The sequence below is a fragment of the Trichomycterus rosablanca genome, chromosome 14, assembly GCF_030014385.1.
Source record: "Trichomycterus rosablanca isolate fTriRos1 chromosome 14, fTriRos1.hap1, whole genome shotgun sequence".
In the NCBI taxonomy this organism is placed as follows: domain Eukaryota; kingdom Metazoa; phylum Chordata; class Actinopteri; order Siluriformes; family Trichomycteridae; genus Trichomycterus; species Trichomycterus rosablanca.
In genome coordinates, this window is record NC_086001.1 from 13,620,318 (window position 1) to 13,643,507 (window position 23,190).

The 23,190-nt window shown below is 39.6% G+C and overlaps 1 protein-coding gene across 4 annotated transcripts in view; it reads right to left on the bottom strand.

The window, feature by feature from the left end:
* Positions 1–1,038: 1,038 nt before the first annotated feature.
* Positions 1,039–23,190, bottom strand: part of LOC134326126 (sodium/potassium/calcium exchanger 2-like) — a 129,879-nt gene continuing 107,727 nt past the window's right edge. For all 4 annotated transcript variants that reach the window (XM_063008336.1, XM_063008335.1, XM_063008337.1 and 1 more), the window contains 6 exons: positions 12,945–13,025; positions 12,498–12,580; positions 4,385–4,519; positions 4,213–4,302; positions 2,223–2,389; positions 1,039–1,380 (listed from right to left, as the gene is read on the bottom strand). In XM_063008336.1, the coding sequence (XP_062864406.1) occupies positions 1,131–1,380; positions 2,223–2,389; positions 4,213–4,302; positions 4,385–4,519; positions 12,498–12,580; positions 12,945–13,025 (806 nt within the window). In that variant the 3' untranslated portion in view covers positions 1,039–1,130. The remainder of the gene's footprint in view (positions 1,381–2,222; positions 2,390–4,212; positions 4,303–4,384; positions 4,520–12,497; positions 12,581–12,944; positions 13,026–23,190) is intronic.

Genomic DNA, 23,190 nt, shown 5'->3' on the forward strand with positions numbered 1-23,190 from the left:
TCCAACTTCTTCTTCGTCCTCCCTTGCTGGTTTAAATGAAACCTCTAGTGCAGAGCGCTACTGGTATATTGCAATTTTGTGGAAAGAATAAAATGTCCAAAGAAATAGATTCTTATTAGTTTTTTCTTTTTCTTTTTTTTTTTTTACAATGGCAGCCCTTGACATGTACAGATCAGATAGCCAGGGTTGGCTAGGGCTAGTTTGGGTAGTCAAACAATTATAAACACTTATTTGAATTGACACATATTGAAGGACTTCAGCCCTATTTTGATTAGATTGACTTTTCTGTAACATCTGTACACATCTTCTCTAAGATATTAACTCATGCGCATTTTGGGCATTTATGCTGGATAAGCAAGTTTGTACATCAAGTGCTGCAGTTTCTTTGGTGCTCATAAAGCAGTTACCACTGCACTACAAACACCAAAGAAATTCAAACATCTACTTAAATTGAAGCCCAGAAATGTAACCAATTAAGCAATATAGCCAGACTGAATGGGAATAAAATCAATAAAAAGACAGAATTACTCCAGGTCACTGAAAAACCAATGTAGTCCAAATAGGGCTTAAAATTTTACCAAATAGATACTGCCTAGTCAGCTAAACAAACAGCTCACATTTTGACATCTGCTTATTAAAGCAATGGGCAAGTTTGTGTTTCAATTGTGTTTAAATCACTTTAAAAAAAACTGATCCACATGCCAATCTACATATTGGGAATCAGTCAAAATTTAAAAATATGAGTTCTACATCACCAAGCATTCATGACTAACTGGCGTCCTTAAGCACCACCGCAGCAGGCGGTATCAATAAAGTCAATAAAAGCCGCACTTTCTGAACATCCATTATCCGGAATTAAAGGGTAAGCAAAATAGGTATTAACGTAACAAGCAGGGCTGGGAACAACATCAGTAAAGCTACTGGAGTGCAAAGATGGATTAAACATTTGTTGTATAGAATATGTGGGTGATGTAAGAACACGGGCGCATTCCAGTGAAAACATGCTGACGTATTAAAGGGGTCGATTTTATATGGTGGCTCAGGTTCATTTACAGTTCCAGAGTAAATAAAAAAGGGCAGCGATCCGCCCAAAGGGAGTTTGCTCGACTGTGTAAAGGTTTATATTCGTGTCAGATGGAAACCGGGCAGGCGATGATCTTGTCCTCCAGCATCACACTGACCACCAGGAAGACAATATAGAGGAGAAACATGATGAACCCTAAAAGCTTGCTCATCTTCCACTTGCAGGCGGCGATAGAGATGATGACAAAGAGGAGCATGAGGAAGAGGAGCACGATGGCGCAGAAGAGGCCGTTACTGCTCACCACCACCGGTTTGAAACCATTTATAAGAGAGAACAAGAGCCATGGAAAGGGTAACCTGGGAACAACAAGTAATGGCAGAGTTATTGCTCTGTAAGTAGCTTAGCAGCAGTTTAGCAGTCGTTTTAGCCAGACTAAAACTAGTTATTGTTAAATGCTAAAATCACCAGAACGCACCATGTCATTTTAGAAACTTGCAGTTCACAGGTGAAGTAGCCAAATGGAGCTAAGAGATTTGAAACGTAAATATTTCACTACTGTGAAGTTACCAGTTTGGCAATTTAGAAAATTTAGAGAATTTTAGCTGTAGATCATTTCAATTTTAATAATTCTTATTTCTAGTATTTATTAGCATTTTAACGTCATGTTTTACACACTTTGGTTACATTCATGACAGTAACAGTAGTTACTGGTCACACAAGATTCATCAGTTCACAAGTTTAATGTCAAACACAGTCATGGACAATTTTGTATCTCCAGTTCACCTCACTTGCATGTCTTTGGACTGTGGGAGGAAACCGGAAACCCCTGCAGACATGGGGAGAACATGCAAACTCCACACAGAAAGGGCCTGGACCACTCCACCTTGGAATCGAACTCAGGACCTTCTTGCTGTGAGGCGATAGTACTATATATGATCATTTTTATACAATACAGTACAGTTCTTGTATCGGCATCTTTATAAATTAAAAATGAACTGTCTAACTGTTCCTAAACACATTAACAGAAACTAATAAAGTTCAACATGTGCTAAATGTTTTATTCATTAGTTTTTTTAGCTATCCCACTTGTCAACCTGTCAGGCAAAAATATCATTCCAGTGCTTGTAATGCGTAAATAAATAAATAAGGCTTAATACAGTGGTATATATGTGAGATATTGCTGTGTGTTTTTTCCTACCCAACAGTGATGTCAAAGATGTTGGAGCCGACTGAGCTGGACACAGCCATGTCTCCTAGACCTTTCCGTGCCACGATGACGCTGGTTATCAGGTCAGGAATGGAGGTTCCGGCTGCCAGAATCGTCAGCCCCATGATTTCCTCTGTAATGCCAATCGTTTCACCAACCTGCACGAGACACACAATAATATAGAATGAACAGGACACACTGGCTTTGTAAATCACCTGTTTACTGCTTGATTTGAGCTCTGGATACACCAGAAGCCTGTTGGTGGCATTGCTTACAGGCTGCTGGAAGTTTTAAGATGAAAAGGGTCTGCTTTTGTGGTTTAGTTAGCCATGACTTTTTTAGCTTTGTCCAATTAGCAATTTGAGAATTCACCCTGCTTTTGCAAGCTTCATAAATGCAATATAAGGTCATTAAGTCAATTAAGGAACCAAATTTGGATCTATGTGTACACAAAGTTTGTAATTTATGTAAGCAAGCTGGGCTAACTTGGCCACTGTAAATAATATAGCACCTAATCAGCGACATTTACAGCCTGTAAACTGTTCACTGATATAGTTATCACTTTCATATCATTATTTTATGATGCTGTAAACAAACACGGCCAAACAGTCAAAGAAGAGTCCTGGAGGCACTATATCCTACTCTTACAGCACAGTACATAGCTGATTTTCCATCAGGTCTTTGTCAAGGGTGAGAAAAAAACAAAAAGCAATTAAGCTAACTAAAATAATATGCCAAGCTATGGGGATATTATGGGTTGATTTTGGCAGAAGAAGCAAGAAAATGTGCAGGGCCATCAAAACTTTAGATGGACTAACAACAAATAAGTGATGGCCCCGTTAAAGAATGTTGTACAATTTATGTCCTTCTTGGAGCTTGGCAGTCTGGGAAGTGAGTGGCTGGAAACTACTCGCACCACCTACTCAACAAAGAGACAATCAAATCTGTGAAGAAGTAAAGTAGGTTTGTCATGATGCCACTTTAAATCTTTGATATTTCCTAGCAAAGCAGTGAATAACAAAGCAGTGCCAGCACTTTTGGCAGGATGAGGTGACACATAACTAGCCAGTTTTTGTCATTTTCTAGAATGAAACAAGCTAATTGGCTCAGACAACATGACATCCTGCAAAAATGTAAAAAAAAACAAAAAACCCTCTGCTTATAATAACAGGCTTCTAAAAGCTTCTTGCTTTTTACAAAACAGTTTGTCTGTTATTTGTTTAAAGCATTTTTAATTATATCTGGGGTGATTTATCTGTCAATACTATGTGTTCTATCATAGTGATATGTGCATTTGTTGTGTAATTAATCAAATTTTTTTAGAAACAGTTAATTTTATAACCAACTCATTGTTGTGCTCCTCAAACCATTCCTGAAGCATTTTTGCTTTGTGGCAGGGTGCATCATCCTGCTAAGAGGCCACAGCCGTCAGGGAATACCGTTTCCATGAAAGGGTGTACATGGTGTGTAACAATGCTTAGGTAGGTAGATGCTTATGGCAGGACCCAAGGTTTCCCAGCAGAACATCGCCCAAAGCATCACACTAACTTCTTCCCATTGCATCCTGGTGCCATGTGTTCCCCAGGTAAGCGACAAACACGCACCCGGCCATCCACGTGATGTAAAACACATCAACTTTGAGGATAAAATATTCACTTGCTGCCTAATATATCCCACCCACTAACAGGTGCCGTGATGAAGAGATAATCAGTGTTATTCACTTCACCTGTCAGTGCTCATAATGTTATACCTGGTCGATATATATATATATTTTTTGTTTTACTTCATGTACAGTTGTACATTTGCAAAGATGAAGATTGGCTGCTACAATTTAGGAGTGTAAGGAGTTTAAACAAGCTTTTATTTTCTACATTTTGTCAAATGTTTTGTCTCATATGCTGATTATTTTGAATAAGAATGTTTTTTTTTACTTGTGTGATGTACAGTACATTGTTTTGTCTGGTGTGTTGTGTTTTTGTACCTGGTGAGCCCACCACACCATTAGGTAGGAGAAGCATGCGATCCAGCAGATGGCGCCCAGGAACGTGATGGGGAAAAACTTCTTGGCCGTCTGCAATAATGGTTATAAAATTAATAATTCATTTTAAATAAGTTTAACAATTAACTAAATTAAATAAATTTAAGAGACTCACGGGCTTCCTGACATCAGGCAACGTGATCCACAGTGGGAAAACGATGGGAAGGATAAAGAGATACGTGAAGCGTTTACGGTTGCTCTCGGGCCACGACAGGCTGAGTGGCTGATCTTCCTCATCATCTTCATCAGCCTTTAGAGATAAAGGACCAGTCATAGATTGGAATGACAATTAAACTCAATCATGCACACCAAAAACACACACCTTTCCCAATTAAAGTGGTGAAAATGCCCACAGGAGAAACGATTACTTGTCTGAACATGCCAGGGAAACTAGGCATGCTTGTGTGCTGAATTACACACATACACTGATCAGCCATAACATTAAAACCACCTCCTTGTTTCTACACTCACTGTCCATTTTATCAGCTCCACTTACCATATAGAAGCACTTTGTAGTTCTACAATTACTGACTGTAGTCCATCTGTTTTTCTGCATGCTTTGTTAGCCCCCTTTCATGCTGTTCTCCAATGGTCAGGACTCTCCCAGGACCACTACAGAGTAGGTATTACTTGGGTGGTAGATCATTCTCAGCACTGCAGTGACACTGACATGGTGGTGGTGTGTTGGTTTGTGTTGTGCTGGTATGAGTGGATAAGACACAGCAGCGCTTCTGGAATTTTTTAAACACCTCACTGTCACTGCTGGACTGAGAATAGTCCACCAACCAAAAACATTCAGCCAACAGCACCCTGTGAGCAGTGACCTGTGACCACTGATGAAGGTCTAGAAGATGACCAACTCAAACAGCAGCAATAGATGAACGATCGTCTCTGACTTTACATCTACAAGGTGGACCAACTAGGTAGGAGTGTCTAAAAGAGTGGACAGTGAGTGGACACGGTATTTAAAAACTCCAGCAGCGCTGCTGTGTCTGAGCCACTCATACCAGCACAACACACACTAACACACCATCACCATGTCAGTGTCACTGCAGTGCTGAGAATGATCCACCACCTAAATAATACCTACTCTGTAGTGGTCCTGAGAGAGTCCTGACCATTGGAGAACAGCATGAAAGGGGGCTAACAAAGCATGCAGAGAAACAGATGGACTACAGTCAGTAATTGTAGAACTACAAAGTGCTTCTATATGGTAAGTGGAGCTGATAAAATTGAACAGTGAGTGTAGAAACAAGGAGGTGGTTTTAATGTTATGGCTGATCAGTGTAAATGCGTGCTTAAGCTTTTGGTAGAACTAAAGCAGTCTGAGCCTCCTGCTGAGATGCTTGGTCACCTGTCTTGTTGAAACCTTGGGGATCAGAGCCACTGAGAAAGTAAACAAGAAAAGCTCAAGCTTTTAGATAGATAGATGGATACTTTGTTGATCCTTTGCAGGAAATTTCTTAATGCATATTGTGCATATCCACATGCATAGTGTGTGTCTCAAGCAGGAATGTCAAAACTACGACCTACAATGCAGCCCATTAGCACTTTTGAAACTGCTCAACCAGGTATTTCAAAAATAAAATAAAAGTTGGCCAGCTGTAAGCAGATAAAAAAACAAAAAACAAAACTGATTTAACTGTTTAAATTTTTTCTAATTGCTTTTTAACAATAATACTCAAGAGTTGATAGTGGAATGTCTAGTAGAGAAGAAATTTCCTCACAATGCAACAGTGGCAGCCTATTACAGTTCCACTCCCAAATTCAGTGAGCTCTTTAAAAAGCCAGTTTTTTCAAAAATGTTCATAAACTGCATGGCTAGGTGCTTGTGATAACGCAACTGAATAATATGACTGAATTTAATGATTAAGAGGTGCGTTCTAATACTTCTGTCCATCTAGTGTTTCAGTACATCTAATATACAGTATATGCCAGCTAGGGTTACCAACTCAATGTTATCTAATGCTTAGTGATTTTTTTTGGCCACTGGTCATTCGGCTACCGATCATGGGCCAAAGCCAAGCAAATGTGCTAGTACTGTGCTGACCAAGGAAAGCGGCAGACTAACTTCTCCCCCCCGCTGTTTCTTTCACACCAACCAGTGGTGGATTTTCACATTAACCTATATAACACAAAAAGAGTCACGCCATGTAAATCCCTTGCCATTTGTGCCAGCACTAGACACGAAGGTCACATTTCGCATAAACCTTTTATCCCTCAGACATGGACAACTGTGTCGGTTGGATACCCAGCCAGGTCAGTAGTCGCCGAGTTCTCCTAGGTAGTACACTAGCGTATTAGCCCCCTAATATAAGGCACTAAAGTGGCAAGTAATTACAAAGGTCTTGACTAGTAGAATTTAACAATAATACATATTTCAGTTTTAGTTTATGGATAAAGTTACTAGGTAATGGTAAAGCTATTTTTAAAAATAAAAGGCTTAAAATACTGCTTAATATATTCAAGTGCAATATATCATAGACCATGGAAGCACAAGCTGAACATTTTCCTGTGCAACTGGATTACTAATATTAACCAGGATATCATTAGTTTACTAGTGTTTTATGAATTAATGAGGCATAAACAACAACAAAAAATCATACATCTATTTTGTTTAGGTATTTCTATCTGTTGGTTTTCTGTTCTTTTCACACCAGAAAATAGTAATTTTATGTCCTTTAAAATCATAAATACACATTTTGTAGATTGAGATTATTGATTAAGTTAAACACTCAGCAGCATTACTTTAATAATTAAAATTTGGATATTATACGCCCATCACACTGGGAATTTTGAGTGTATGTTGTGCTTATTTATGCGTACTGTGTTGTACTTTGTTGTTGTCGGGCAGCTCATTAAGAGAACTGCTGAATCAGAACAATCAGCTAGCTGTAAAACAGTGTGCCTGAGCACATCCCGCCCACTGAGTTCCATCCTAAATACACTCCAGGGTGATTAGTGCCTTCTGTTTAGCCTGAGATGAGAAAGCATTCAATATGTCAATACAGAAGATGGAGCACTGCTGTCCAACAGTGCAACATGAGACACCAACACTAAGAATAGGCCTGTAGTCAAATGTTTTGAACAGCCCAAAAGCACAGCACAGCGGCATTACGTTCCTTTAACGATCAGCAACTATCTACCACCTAGCTGTGCTCCAACTGGCAGCTTTCCCCCTCCAGCTTTCTGTCATTCACTGAGAAATGTCAGGCTTGTGTGTCTGTCAATTGGAAGGTGTGGTCTCTGTACCTATCAGTTTAATATTTTGAATTTTAGGCTCTTGGCAGAACAAAAAAAGCATGACCTAAGAACCTGATATAATCATTTTTTTGTATTAGTCAGTCATTAATAGGGACATGGCCCATGTGTGCCATTTGTTAAACAGCATGGAGGCGTCCAGGTGGCACAGTGGGATTATCCGCTAGCACACCAGCGCCGAGATTCTGAGTTCGATTCTGGGTTCGAATTGGGCTCTGCTACCGGTCAGCTGGGCACAACTGGCTAATGCCTGCATCAGACAAATTCGGCCTCCAGTCTGCTGAGTGGGAAAGACCGAATTAATGGGTGGGATTATCAACGGGATCTTGGTTGCCTGGGATGCCTGTACAGAAAGTGGAGGAGTACAGAGATCAGGGCGTGGCTCTCCGTACGTGAAGCCGACCGTACTCACAAATTCACCAAAATACTAATGAATAAGAAGAGATTGGACGACGGAGGGACTGTGTGTCAGGCGAATATACAGCCTCCTTGGGCTGGGGTCCCCAGCAGCGGATTGGCTATGCTAAATGGAGAGAAACGGGTTAAAATGCATAAAAAGATAATAAAAAAAGAAGCATGGTGCCTTTACCCGCCAGTCTTATTAAAAGACTCAATGGCACCCACGTGGTGCAGCAGGATATTCCGCTAGCACACCAGTGCCGAGATTCTGAACTCCTCGGTTCGAAACTCGGCATTGCCACCGGTCGGCTGGGCGCCACCTAGCGGGCATAAATTGGCAGTAACTGCAGCAGACATGTTTCTGCTAGGGCAGGATGACAGAATTATGTGGGTGGGGTCTTAAAACGCTGTGTAAGGACCTGCAGTCAGGGACCCCCCAGCAGCAGAAGACAAATTGACTACGCTAAATTGGGAGAAAATGCATAAATAAAATAGAAAAAAAAAAACTAAATAAGGTCTCTTTAACTCCTAGTTACAATTAATGATATATTACATGTAAGCTAAGCTTGTTTTTCAAATTAAAAATAAACGATTTGCACAAAACCTATTAAATGTAGTGATTATAATAATTAAATGTTTATTAAATAAAAGTTTTAATAAAAGTTTTGCATAATTTTAGAGACTATGGTTCAGTTCCAGCATCTGCTTACTGATTATCATTTAAATGGTAAAGTAACATATCATATCAAAACAGCTCTAAATTGTATAATATTAAATTACTGACATTAATAAATGATTCTAAATGATTAAAATGCATATTTAATAGTCGTGAGGAACAGTTATACCACATACATAAATGAGATTATCTCACTTAGGAGTAGTAAATTGTATAAACATTGAACTGACACTGAAATAAACTGCTACTATTTTGCTCATTTTAAAACAGCTTTTTTCTCTCACTGGTATTCATCTGCAGGTGCTAGCAAAGCACCACTGCTTTCTGCCAGACACGTGCAGGTGCATTGTGGGATGGAAATTTGTGGGCTGCCGAAAATAGATCCAGCGGGAGTTTGGCAGAGACTAGAGCAAGGCGTCAGCAAAACCTTTTTGACAAGAGAAAGGTGGAACAAAATATCACGCAAAGAGACTTTCAATGGCCTCAAGACATGTTTGAGCTGCTGCTGATGTTGGTATTACAAACAAAAACTAAATTATATCAATTCAAAATAGAAAAAATTAAAAAATTTATATACTGACATTAAGAGACCTCTTTAGATTATTTATTTAATGAGAAAATGTATAAGAAAACTCTGCTGTGATCACCATTAACCCAATGCAATAGGACCAGATGGGTGACAAAACTGCTAGCAGTACCTCTAAAGTAACTAGAATAAGAAATAACTTTTGATTATGCTAAAAGAGAGGAAAACTAAAGTTTTGAGTGAGGATAAGACAGGCTCCTCACTGACCAGGATGACTGCTAACTCATTTAAATGTCACTCAACAACTTTAGGGTGACCTAGGACGATCAAGTGACCCACAAAACGAATGATAAATGGCAGTGAGGACAATTTATTATTTTTTATGTTTTGTTTTATGCATTTTCACCCCTTTTCCTCATGACTTTTTAGCGCGTCCAACTGCCCGATTGCGTCATGCTTCCTCTTCACTAATGCCGACCCCCACTTTGATTTGAGGAGAACGAAGCTAACCCATGTCCCCTCCGACATGTGGGCAGCAGCCGTATGCATTTTGTCACCCACACTAGGCGAGTGCATATATGCGAATCAGCCATGTGTACGGAGAGACACACCCTGATCCGCACTATTTCCCCACCTCTGTGCAGGCGGCATCAACAAGCCAGCAGAGGTCACAGTGCATCAGTTATGAGTCCTTATCCGGCTTAATACCCCTCCCCTATATGAACAACAGGCCAATCATTGTTCATGTGGCCGCTCAGCCCAGACGGATGGCAGAGCTGAGATGTGATACGATGTATTCGAAATCCCAGCTCTGATGCGCTAGTGTGTGTTTTTACCGCTGGCCATAAGATGATTGGGCCATAAGAATTGGAGTAAGGTTAGTTTTCTGATAAAGTCCAATTTCCAGCTTGGCCCAACACCTGGTCATCTTACAGTTAGACAAAGACCTAAAAATGCCTATATGTGACAGTGTCTCACAATTCTCCACTGCAGAATTTGGTGGAAGAAGGTGTGGATGGGGGACCAGCAGATCAGGACCAATCTCCTGAGTCCTAAAACCCATTGGAAACCTCTGGAAAGTGATCAAGAGGAAGATGGTCATATTAACCATTAAACAAATCTGAGTCTCTCTCTCTTTCTCTCTCTCTCTCTCTCCAGAATGGAGGGCACTGTATAAACCACCTTTAACCAAAAAGAGTGCAGATATACAGTGGAGGATTTTACATGGAATTGTGTCAGTAAACTCTTTTATTTGTAAAATAAACCCTGAAGTGTCACATGAATGCCCATTCTGTTCACAGAGGGAAACAGTTTTTCATGCATTTATGAATTGCTCCAGGCTGCAATCTCTGTTTTACTTTTTACAGGACATTTTTAAATCTTTTAATGTTGGTTTTACTTCCCAGGTTTTTATCTATGGTTTTAAATATGTCAGAAGGGACAGGCACAAGAACCAACTAATTAATTTTATCCTAATTTTATCTCAAGCTAAGATGGCTATTTATATAAGCAGAAAAAACAAAATAGCACAAAGCACTGACTGTGATGCATTAACAATTCTGAAAAGATTTATTAAATCAAGGATTATGGTTGAATTTAACTTTTATAAGAGTACAGGGGACAGTGACAGTTTTGAGAATGTATGGTGCTGTGAAGAGGTTCTGTGCTCCATAGTAGATGAGCAACTCTCTTTCTCTTTATTCTGAATTATTTTGATGTGAATGCTAAAGATGTATTTATTGACTAATTTTTATTGAAAATAAAGGAGTATAAAAGTCAAAAAGTCTCTCTCTCTCTCTCTCTCTCTCTCTCTCTCTCTCTATATATATATATATATATATATATATATATATATATATATATATATATATATATATATATATATACATATACATATATATACTGTATATATATATATATATATATATATATATATATATATATATATATATATATATATATATATATATATATATATATATATATATATATATATATATATATATATATATATATATATATAATGAAGGCATATGTTGTTTATGAATAACAGGCATTTAAATTTCTGCTCTGCCAGACTGATCTGGAACGAAGTGTGTTTGCTGGCCCCTCGTGAACTGGTTGTCAGGGTGACATTGAGAGGGCACTTTTCCTGTTTGCATGCAAGCTGTGCCATCTGTTCAGCTGGCATCGTGCTGTGCCAACAGGGGGCAGAAGGTGAGGGCTTTTCATCATGCAAACGATAGTGGTACTAGGAAGTGTTTGTGTTTATGGAAATACAGTAGGGAGGATAAAGCTGAGTAGAGTTTCGTTTAAAGTTTAAATTTACTAATATCTGTTAGCCTTAATTGTAAGGTTGTAGGGCCACTATACAGACACACAAGTACTGCCTTAAACAACAGTTACACACCAAATAACAACAGATTTAACCAGATTTTTAAATGTGGCTTAATTTAAACCTGAGAATTAATTTGGATTATTTTTGTATACTTGAAGTTGGCTGTTTATGTTACTTGCCAACCTGCTCATGTAATTTTCAGCAAGACTAACCAGTAAACCCACTGTAGGTCACAACAACCACTAAAACACACAAATTGACGAGCTGCCACCTATTTAATCATTTTTGCCACTTATTTAATCTTTTAATGAAAATGTCTATGTAATATATAGTCAATAATTTATCATATCAATTTAATTATTTTATACATATTATCAAACCAAATCTTTTGTGTTAGTTAATTAAAATAAACCCATTATCCTAAATAATGTGAGATGTAACAAAGCTAACTTTAACCCAAGGCTTTTAATTAATTTGTCCTGTAATTCTGCAAACCCTGTAACATAGTAATACAACTAGGCGAGTGCATATATGCGGATCAGCACTGTGTACGGAGAGACACACCCTGATCCGCACTCTTTCCCCAACTCTGTGCAGGCGCCATCAACCAGCCAGCAGAGGTCGTAGTGCATCAGTTACCCAACACCTGGTCATCTTACAGTTAGACAAAGACCTAAAAATGCCTATATGTGACAGTGTCTCACAACCACTGTAAAATTTGGTGGAAGAAGGTGTGGACTAAGGACCAGAAGATCAACTAAAATAAACTCATTATCCTAAATAATATGTGACATGTAACAAAGCTAACTTTAACCCAAGGCTTTTAATTCATTTGTCCTGTAATCCTGCAAACCCTGTAACATAGTAATACAATCACACTCTAATTCCTACATTTATTCACATGGAATTCTGCAATTATTTTAATCGAATACCATAATAAGTATATGATTTTGCTAAGAAAACAGTGTAATCGCAGCCTTACAGTTTACTCAGTTCAGCATATGTGCGTTTGAGATTAATTGACTCACCGCATCGCCTTCTTGCTCTGCCGTGCCATTTAGAGGAGGAGAAACTTCAACTTCCACGCTGGAACTGTTTGGCAGATTTTTATCTGAAGTAAAATAACACAGTCAAACAGTCAGCAGCAGAAACACGAGTGTGAATGTGAAACCTGAATACTAAAAACTCAAACAGATCAGAACATCAAAGAAATCCAGCGTCAATGGCACTGCACCATTTGAGTTCTGATAAGATGCTAATATGGTAATGTGATTCTGTTAGCATAATTGGACTGTTGAAACAGAGGTGTGCTCACTTTGATCAGTGCAAGTGAAGATCACATAAGGTGAATAAAAATAGGAATCAAAATTTTATTAAAATGTATTAAAATGAAACCACATGGTGAATGTGGTGTGAAAAGCTTGATGTTACAACAAATGTAATGTTAAAACAAACAAACACAATCAAAAACTCACCAGCGACTCCATTGGCATCTTCCACTTGGCATTTCTTTTTGGCAATTTTATGGAGGATGGACGCCTTTTCACGGAACTTTCCTGAAAGATTAAAAAAACGAAATAAAGAGTGTTTAAATAATTGCTAGGCATGTGGTTTCCTAATACTTCCCTAAAATATTGTATAAGGAGCATGTCTAACTTAAAGAATTACATATGCTATTAGAAGGAGTGTTGTTAGTGATTTACTAATAGGAACTTTGCAAACAACAACAAATGCAAATATGATGGAAAAATAATGCGGTTCGGTGAGTTCAGATATAAGAGCACGGTGGCTAAGTGGGTAGCACTGTCGCCTCACAGCAAGAAGGTCCTGGGTTCGATCCCCAGGTGGGGCGGTCCGGGTCCTTTCTGTGCGGAGTTTGCTGCGTGGGTTTCCTCCGGCTGCTCCGGTTTCCTCCCACAGTCCAAAAACATGCAGCCAGGCTTATTGGAGACACTGAATTGTCCTTTAGGTACCTAGCCGCTAGGATGCATAAACCAGTGCACTGTAGTGCCGGTCCCAAGCCCGGATAAATAGTGAGGGTTGTGTCAGAAAGGGCATCTGGCGTAAACACTGTGCCAAATCAATAATTCGGATCAAGATCCGCCGGCGACCCCTAACGGGAGCAGCCAAGGAAATACAGAGAAATAGAGAGGTGAGTTCAGATATTTATATAACAAAAAGGTTGTCAGTGTGGGTCTGAATGGGGATTCTTCTAAAAAAAGAATGCAAAATAACTAACAGTAATAGAAAAACTAAACAGAACATCATTCCAGTTTACAGGTTGAAAATGAACACTGTGCTTTGTGTTCATTCAACAGAATTGCAGAAAATAGGACAATTAGCACATGTGCACAAGTGGGGAAAAAACTTGATATACACTAAACTTGCACCTTTGCTAAAATAAAGTGTGATGTCACAATAGCATCCACATCTGTGATAAATAAAGACCAAACAGCAAATACAAACATCAAAAGTCAATAAAGATGAATTACATTTTTCTGTACAACAAGTGGTAAGACTATATAGTATGGAGGGCATGTGGAATTTGTTATATATTTACACTATTTTGTGCTCTAAAATGTCAAAATGTTAACATGATATTTATTAGGATTTTAACGTCTTGTTTTACACATTTTGGTTACATTCATGACAGAAACGGTATGACTCGTAAGATTCATCAGTTCAAAAGTTTAATGTCAAACACCTTCATGGACGGCCGCTCAGGTGGCGCAGCGGTAAAAACACATGCTAGCACACCACATCTAGAATATATCGTATCGAATCACAGCTCTGCCATCCGGCTGGGCTGAGTGGCCACATGAACAGTGATTGGCCTGTTGTTCATATAGGGGAGGGCCGGATAGGGACTCCTTGTGACTTATGCAACTACGACCTCTGCTGGCTAATTGATGCCGCCTGCACAGAAGCGAGGAAAGAGTGCGGATCAGGGTGTGTCTCTCCGTACACAAGGCTGATTTGCATATATGCACTCGCCTAGTGTAGGTGACAAAATGCATACGGCTGCTGCCCACGTGTCGGAGGGGGCGTGGGTTAGCTTCGTTCTCCTCAAATCAGAGCGGGGATTGGCATTGGTGGAGAGGAAGCATGACGCAATCGCTGAAGTCGGGAGAAAATGCATAAACAAAAATATAAATAAACACCTTTATGGACAATTTTGTATCTGCAATTCACCTCACTTGCATGTTTCTGGACTGTGGGAGAAAACTGGAGCTCCCAGGGGAAACCCACACAGACATGGATAGAACATGCAAACTCCACACAGAGCAAACAGGACCCGGACCGTTCCACCTGAGAATCGAACCCAGGACGTTCTTGCTGTGAGGCGACAGTGCTACCCACTGAGCTACCGTGCCACCTTTTAAATAGAAATTAAGAAATAGTAATTTCTGAGGAGTAGATTTTAATAGTAATTTCTGTATAGTACTATTTTAAATAGTAATAGTGATTTACGCACAATTAGATAACAAAAAATTGTGCTTTAAAATCCAAAAAATTCATCCCATTGTAATGTAAAAATCCTAAAACACTCCTCTTTTATTACAAGCTGTATTTGTGAAGCAGCTTACAGTTTTTTCTCAAATACAGCAAGAAATGAGAGGAGGAGAAGGTGTACTGGTTAGTATTTTTGCTTACTCATATGTCAATGGTGATAAGTCAAAAATCAGAAGACATTTAGAGGTGTAAAATGTCATTTAACGCTAATAAAAGATTGCAAAAAGAGCATGAGTCAGTGCATTAACACATTCTTATCGATCGAAGTGGTCAGCCTCCTTTTTGTGAAAACTATGTGTGCCTGACCTATCACTGCATGACCTTCACAAAAAAATAATTAGGTCTGATTGGCTTGCTGCCCATCAGACTGTTGCTGTCAGCAATGGCCCTGTCCACCCAGACTACCCCCACCAATGTGAACATCTGCATCACATAACCTTGGGGTCACTTTGTGGGGTTATAGTTTCTTGTTACAGAACTCATGGCTATTCTAGTTAAGGACTGTTTAACTAGTTCACACTTTGGGCATGATTACAAAAAACTTTCAATGCAAGGCTAGTCCCAAAATTGTCTGTCGGCACCCAGTCAAATGTTTTTGTAAAAACTTACAGGGATGTTCTGTAAAATGCAATTAAAAGCAGCCTAACAAGAATCTGTGTTGTGTTACCGTTATATTTTATGGGAAAATGTGCTTAATTTCATGGACCTCGTTTTTCAAAAGTCACAGATTTCACGGATTTTAAAAGAAAAGACACATTTTACGGCAGTCATTAAAGAACACACACATTAAATGATACAAAAACTGGAAGCTACAATACACAGAACAGCCTACCTTAATAGTTGAATGTAAACCTAAAACATCCAGTGACAGTCTGAGGCTTTGTGTTCGAAAATTCTCATCCGTGTTGTGACTCCTCCCCCCTCCCCTTTGTCCACATAATCGGTTGTGAGTTTTCCAAACTCAGTTGTCCGAGTTGTGTTTTTAGCTGCTTTATACTTTGACATCTTGGACATTTTGACTAACAGATTGCTAACTTGAATTGCCGTAGGATTTCTAGAGCAACAGACTTTTCTGTGCTGTAGTGTGCTGACAATGATATATGAGGAAATGAGTGTTTTTTGACCACTTGGGGATTCCATAATTAATAAAAAAAAATGCTTCTCTACACACGTGATCATCTCTCTGTAGTCTGTGCTGTGCTTCAAAAGAACAAGCCAGTAAAGTATTCTGTTTATTTCTTACTTTATAAACTCAGCAAACTCTAAAGATACTCAGTTACACTAGGACCACCTCAAAGTGCAAATTAACCAGTAAACGTGAGGCACTTTAATGCTACGTGAATGAAAAATTAAGTTTTTGTCATGAGGAGTGATAAAGCACATGTAATTAATTACACTAGGAACGTTAAATCGCTAAACATAAACTTTACATTTAAAGTTTTACAGCAAATTGCATATCACATAAAAAAGGCTCATTTCGTGATCTGTGACGCGATTTTTACGGCCGTGAATTAGGTAGGGCCTTATTTATTAGCTACAGTTCTTGCCACTAGTATTGACAAGATTAAAAACATGAAATAAAAGAATCTTAGATCTGTGTGCACAACATTTGTTGCCCTTCATTTTGTACCCTGTGCAGCCTTTTTCATAGGGTTCAGGTCAGGGGACCTGGGGGGCACTAGCAACTGTGTCATCTTAAATTATATTCTGGCAAAGGATCCAGCAGTCAGGAACACATACATATGACACATGACTGGCACGTGGCAGAACAAAAATTAAGGAACTAGAACATCTTCAGATTAGTCTGTTCCAGTTTGTCTCTACAAGAACTGTCCAGACTAAGGACAGTAAAAAAGTGGGACATGAAAGAACATTGATATCTTTGAACTTGCTGCTGGTACTGAGTACTGAGATTCACCCCTCACCTACTCCCTTTTCCCGTCTCCTACATACCCTAAATCCTGCCTCCTCACACCTTTTTGTATATTGAAAGGACACTTGTATCCTGTATTACCCGCTATAAAACCAACACCCTTTTATCACACTTCCCCAATCTTTGTTCTAGTACCCCCCTCTATTCCCATTTCATTTTTCCCTTAATCTCCTTCCCTTTTCCTTAATTCCTCCACTCATTTCTTGTGTAGATAAAGTCTTCCCAAAATATGTCTAGTTAGATTCTGTTGGTCTTCCAAGCTGCGCCTATACATCTGTATGTGTTAATAAACTACTCTACTCCTGAAGACCCGATCTCCTGACCCCTGTATGCCAAATTTCTAACAGTACCTAGGATGGCAAAGAAATCAAAGACAATCAAATGGATCATTGACCTAATCAAAAGTAACACCTCCCTCAAGGGCCAAATAGCTAAACTGAAGCTTTCTTATTTTGAACATCACTGGCAAAGACAATTATGCTAGGAGGGGATGAAAGTAAATAAGGGAGAGAACAACCAGCAACAAGATAGATGGATACATTAAGTGGAGCAATAAACAAGCTATTATGAATCCTGAAGACCCTAACAGAAGAAAGATGTTCTGGAGAAAGACTATCCAAATGGTTGCCAGGACTCTGAATCAACTTGACAGCACTTAATAATAATAATAATACAGAAAATCATGACTATGTTATATATAAGAAAATTAGTTTTTCCCTTTTAATCATCGTTCTAATAAATGTGAGCTTTATGAGAACATTTACATCTCATTTTTCTATGCTTTCCAGGGGGTGCCAGCATTTGTGGTGGGCTCTGTAGGTAGCAAAAAAACATCCATAATCTATACAGGATTCCTGCATTTGTTTTACAACAGTAATTACATAATAGCATTTACTTACCTGTCTAAATAAAAAGCATTAAAAGACATCTTTTTACATCATCCATTGATGTTTAAGATTTAAAAACAAATGTATTTATTTTCATGGGGATGAGCATATAATTTTCACGGGAAATCTCACTCTATTATTACAACATCAAAGAGAGTGTAGTGATGATGATGGAGCTAAAATTAGAAGTCAGTGTCGACTCATTCTCTTCAACATAAGAGGAGCTGTGTGAGCCAATTTGTCATCATGCTGGTCGTGATGTGAGTCTAACCTGTTCTCATAAAGACTAAAGCAATACAAGCATAAAAAGAAGACTTGTTTTACTGAGTAACTGAGTAAATGTGAGAAAGAAATGAAGAGACAATGAGAATGATAATAAGTAAAAGCAAATTACAGCAGAGTAAGAAAGGGTAAGAACAATAACACAGAAGCAAAAACAAACACAGAGTAAACGTGAGATGGGGTAAGAAAGAACTACAGAGAAAGTGAGAAAGGGGAAGCAAGAGTCAAAGACGGGCAAGATGGGGTAACAAACAGCTAAAAAGAAAGAGATGGGGTAATAAAGAGCTAAAGAGAGAGCAAGATGGGGTAACAAAGAGCTAAAGAGAGAGAGATTGGGTAATAAATAGCTAAAGAGAGAGCAAGATGGGGTAATAAAGAGCTAAAGAGAGAGCAAGATGGGGTAACAAAGAGCTAAAAAGAAAGAGATGGGGTAATAAAGAGCTAAAGAAACCGAGATAGGGTAACAGAGAACTAAAGAGATGTAGAGATGGGGTAACAGAGATAAAGAGAGATGGAGTCAGGTAACAAAGAGCTAAAGAGAGGAAGAGATGGGAGTACTAGAGAGCTAAAGAGAGAGGGAGAGATGGGGTAACAGCAATAGAGAGAGGGAGAGATGTGGTGACAGAGTTAAGGAGAGGAAGGGATGGAGTAACAAAAAACTAAAGAGAGGGATAAATTAGGGAGAGATGTAACAGGGTAACAGGGAACTAAATAGAGGAAGAGATGAGGTAATAAAAGCTAAAGAAAGGGAGAGATGAGGTAACAGCTAAAGAGAGAGAGATGGGATGATAGAGAGCTAAAGAGAGCAAGATGGGGTAACAGAGAGCTAAAGAAAGGGAGAGATGAGGTAACAGCTAAAAAGAGGGAAAGAGGGAGATATGAAAATAAAGAGCTAAAGACAGAGATGGGGTAACAGAGAGCTAAAGAGAGAGCGAGATGGGGTAACAGAGCTAAAGAGAGAGAGAGAGAGAGAGAGAGAGAGAGAGAGAGAGAGAGAGAGAGAGAGAGAGAGAGATAGATGGGGTAACAGAGAGCTAAAGAGAGAGCGAGGTGGGAGCAACAGAAAGTGAGAGAAAGCATGTAAGAAAGTGTAAGTGTGGTGGGTGGAAAGATTAGAACATTATTCTATTATTTGTTCAGCCGCAGTGTAACTCTTCCCTGAATGACTCACTGTTCCTCACATCAGCTCTGTGACAAACTCCTGAACATGATCACGTTCACTACAAGAATGTGAACATCTGAATATCACATCTGTATTTTTAAACCATGGCCAATAATATACAGCGCTGTGAAAAAGTATTTGCCCCTCACCTTATCTCTTTTTCTATTGATAATCTGTAACATCTAAATGCTTTGGATCTCTCAATGGTTTTAGACCTTTTCTGTTAATTTATTATAAGACAATCTAAGTAAACACAAGGGCTGCTTCTGAAATCGCATACTTAAACAGTACGTACTAAATTGGAGGCAATGCGCACTGCTCGGCCGGTAAAGCAGTAAGCTCTTTCAGTACGCAAGTGTGCAGTACGCACACAACCTTAGACGTACGTCCGCCAGCTTACCAACTTCACGTGATGCATGATGTCACATCGCCACAGTTAAAGCAATTTTTAAATCAGACGTTAGTCAGGGTTGTACTTAATCATAACATTTTAAATTTTTGTCTTACTTCGCCTTCCGCCATCTTTCTTCTTCGCTACGAACGCCGCGAAGAACCGCAAGTGTGCATCGCTTGCATACTCAAAAATGACTGCCCATGCAGTAGGTCATCTGGGTACTTTTTGTGTACTGTTTATTGAATACTACATATTTAGACACACTACCCGCTCTCGCGTACTGCTTTCGTGTACTGTTCAGTATGGAATTACACCGGTGAAGGGTGAAGTGAGCCAGCGGAGGCAGTGTGATGCTTTGAGCAATGTTCTGCTGGGAAACCTTGGGTCCTGCCATCCATGTGGATGTTACTTTGACACGTACCACCTACCTAAGCATTGTTGCAGACCATGTTCACCCATTTATGGAAACGGTATTCCCTGATAGCTGTGGCCTCTTTCAGCAGGATAATGCGCCCTGCCACAAAGCAAAAATGGTTCAGGAATGGTTTGAGGAGTTGACTTGGCCTCCAAATTCCCCAGATCTTAATCCAATCGAGCATCTGTGGGATGTGCCGGACAACTTACAGGAGTTAAAGGATCTGCTGCTAACATCTTGGTGCTAGATACCACAGCACACCTTCAGGGCTCTAGTGGAGTCCATGCCTTGATGGGTCAGGGCTGTTTTGGCAGCAAAAGGGGGACCAACACAATATTAGGAAGGTGGTCATAAATGTTATGCCTGATCGGTGTATACGATTTCGGACGCAGCCAAAGTTTTTAAAAGGTCCAACCCCTTCTGCTTCTGTGTAAAAAATTTACATTTATAAATGACTGTGCCACAACTGCATCCAAATGCCACGCTAACTGAACATCTCTTACACTGCTGTGTGAAAAATTATAATTAATACCACTGAATAATTGTTTTAATCTAGCCAAAATAAAGGGTTGAAGCATTAAGTGGTTCCAGTCAGGTCTTTTTATCATCCTTTCAGAGATGAACTCACCCTTGTGCTTCGGATCGTTGGCACTATGCTTTTGGCTAGAGGCTTATTTGTCACTACACAGTCTTTTAAACCCAATCAATACAGATTCTGATTAGCAGTTCTCGTGCTGATGTAGCTTTCCCAGGCAATTTGGAACTTAGTAGTTAGTGCCGCATGCAATGCAAGGATAGATGATTTTGCACTCTGTGGCCCTGTATTGTGTGGGGTGTGGTGGGCTAGTGTCATTAATAGGAAAGATGATGCAATAAAGTGCTAACATGCCATAAATCGATTTCTTTTTACACAATGCAATTAGGTTGGTCATTAAAACACTGAAGATCTTTATTGTACTTTTGTCTGTTTTACCGAATGTCCCATTATAAACAAGGTTTGAATATATATTTTTTAATATTTGTTTTAATCAGACATAAATCTGATTAAAATCACAACAGAAAATAAATAATAATAATCAGAAAAATGAGAACAGTGAAAAATACTAAATGCAAATGAGAATGAATACATCGATTTGCACTTATGTTAGTGAAATCTCACCAGGAAAGGTCATCAAAGCCGAACGCCGTATGAAGGAGGTACATACACATGCACATACACACTCAGTCTTATGCAACACCACACACATGATCTCAGTCAAGTGTGGTTGGGGAGATGGGGGTAAGGATGGCACGGATGGTATATTGCACATAGAGAGGATCTTACCTTCTTCAGTCATTGTGTGATAATATTTTAGCTTGCCATAAGTCCCCAGTTCTACAACATCACACACAGAGACAAGTGTAAGCCCGACACATGCACACAGAAAAGAGCACCACATATAGAAAAACACAAACACACACACACATACATACCCAAGCACAAATCTACACAAAAGGTGAAGGTGGACATGATGCAAAGACGTATGCAACAGAGCACAGGGGAGACAGACTTCAGTTATGGAGGACTACAGCACTTATTTAACATGTATGTTATTCAACGTATCAGCTAATTAGCAAGGAACCAAAATTGGTGTTAGACGTAGGAGTACTCAAATATTTGTATGGCTGCAGCCCTCCAGAAACTACATTGAACAACCAAGATACAAGGAACTGTGTTTCTTACCAACATAAGTGCAAAACAACACAAAGATGATTACACATTATACAAGTCCTTGATGATGAAAATATAAAAGCACTTTGGAAATCTGTACTTGAGGAAACTAAAAGCACAATGTTCACTGGTGAACACACAACAAATTAAAAAAGGATGAACCTTTCCTACTTAAAGGGTGCTGGAGCCTATCTCAGCTTTTCAATGGCCGCAAGGCACACAGTAACACCCTGGACGGGGCGGCAGTCCATCGCAGGGCAGACACACGTATATATGCACACACACATTCACCTATAGGGCAATTCAGTGTCTCCAATTAACCTGACTGCATGTTTTTGAACTGTGGGAGGAAACCGGAGCTCTCAGAGGAAACCCACGCAGACAGGGGGAGAACATGCAAACTCAGAAAGGACCCGGACCGCCCCGGCCTGGGGATCGAACCCAGGACCTTCTTGCTGTGAGGCGACAGTGCTACCCACCAAGCCACCATAATCACTGTCCCAAGTGTCTGGGAAAGACCTTTTCCCATACATAGTGTGGAGGAACTCCAGTGGCCTACACAGAGAGCCCTGACCTCAACCCCAATTGATTACCTTTTGTTAATAAATACATTCTATAATTAAGTATCAGTATCTAATGCGCTAGCACACCGCTGCAGGCATCCACACAACACAATTAGCTGTGTTTGAAGGAGGGAAGGTCGGACGGGGTCTCTTCCTGCTACTGTTGCGATATGTGATGTCTGGGACAGGTTAGAGTACCTGCGTGAGGGGGTGAAGGTCTTAACATGGAGCACAGCGTGGATCTCCATACATGGTATGGCTCTGTGTGGAAACCTAACGCTGGCAGGTTTGTTTGTTTATTAGGATTTTAACACCATGTTTTACACTTTGGTTACATTCATGACAGGAACGGTAGTTACACATTACACAAGATTCATCAGTTCACAAGGTTATATCGAACACAGTCATGGACAATTTAGTGTCTCCAGTTCACCTCACTTGCATGTCTTTGGACTGTGGGAGGAAACCGGAGCACCCAGAGGAAACCCACACAGAGACGGGGAGAACATGCAAACTCCACACAGAAAGGACCCGGACCGCCCCACCTGGGGATCGAACCCAAGACCTTCTTGCTGTGAGGTGACAGTGCTACCTACTGAGCCACCGTGCCGCCCTGTTATACATCTGTATAATCTATAATTTGGTACAAGTGTATAATTTGGTATAAGTGACCATGCTAGCACACTGCTGCGGGCATCCACACAACACAATTAGCTGTTCGTTTGTTTATTAGGATTTTAACGTCATGTTTTACACTTTTGGTTACATTCATGACAGGAACAGTGGTTACTCATTACACAAGGTTCATCAGTTCACAAGGTTATATCAAACACAGTCATGGGCAATTTAGTATCTCCAATT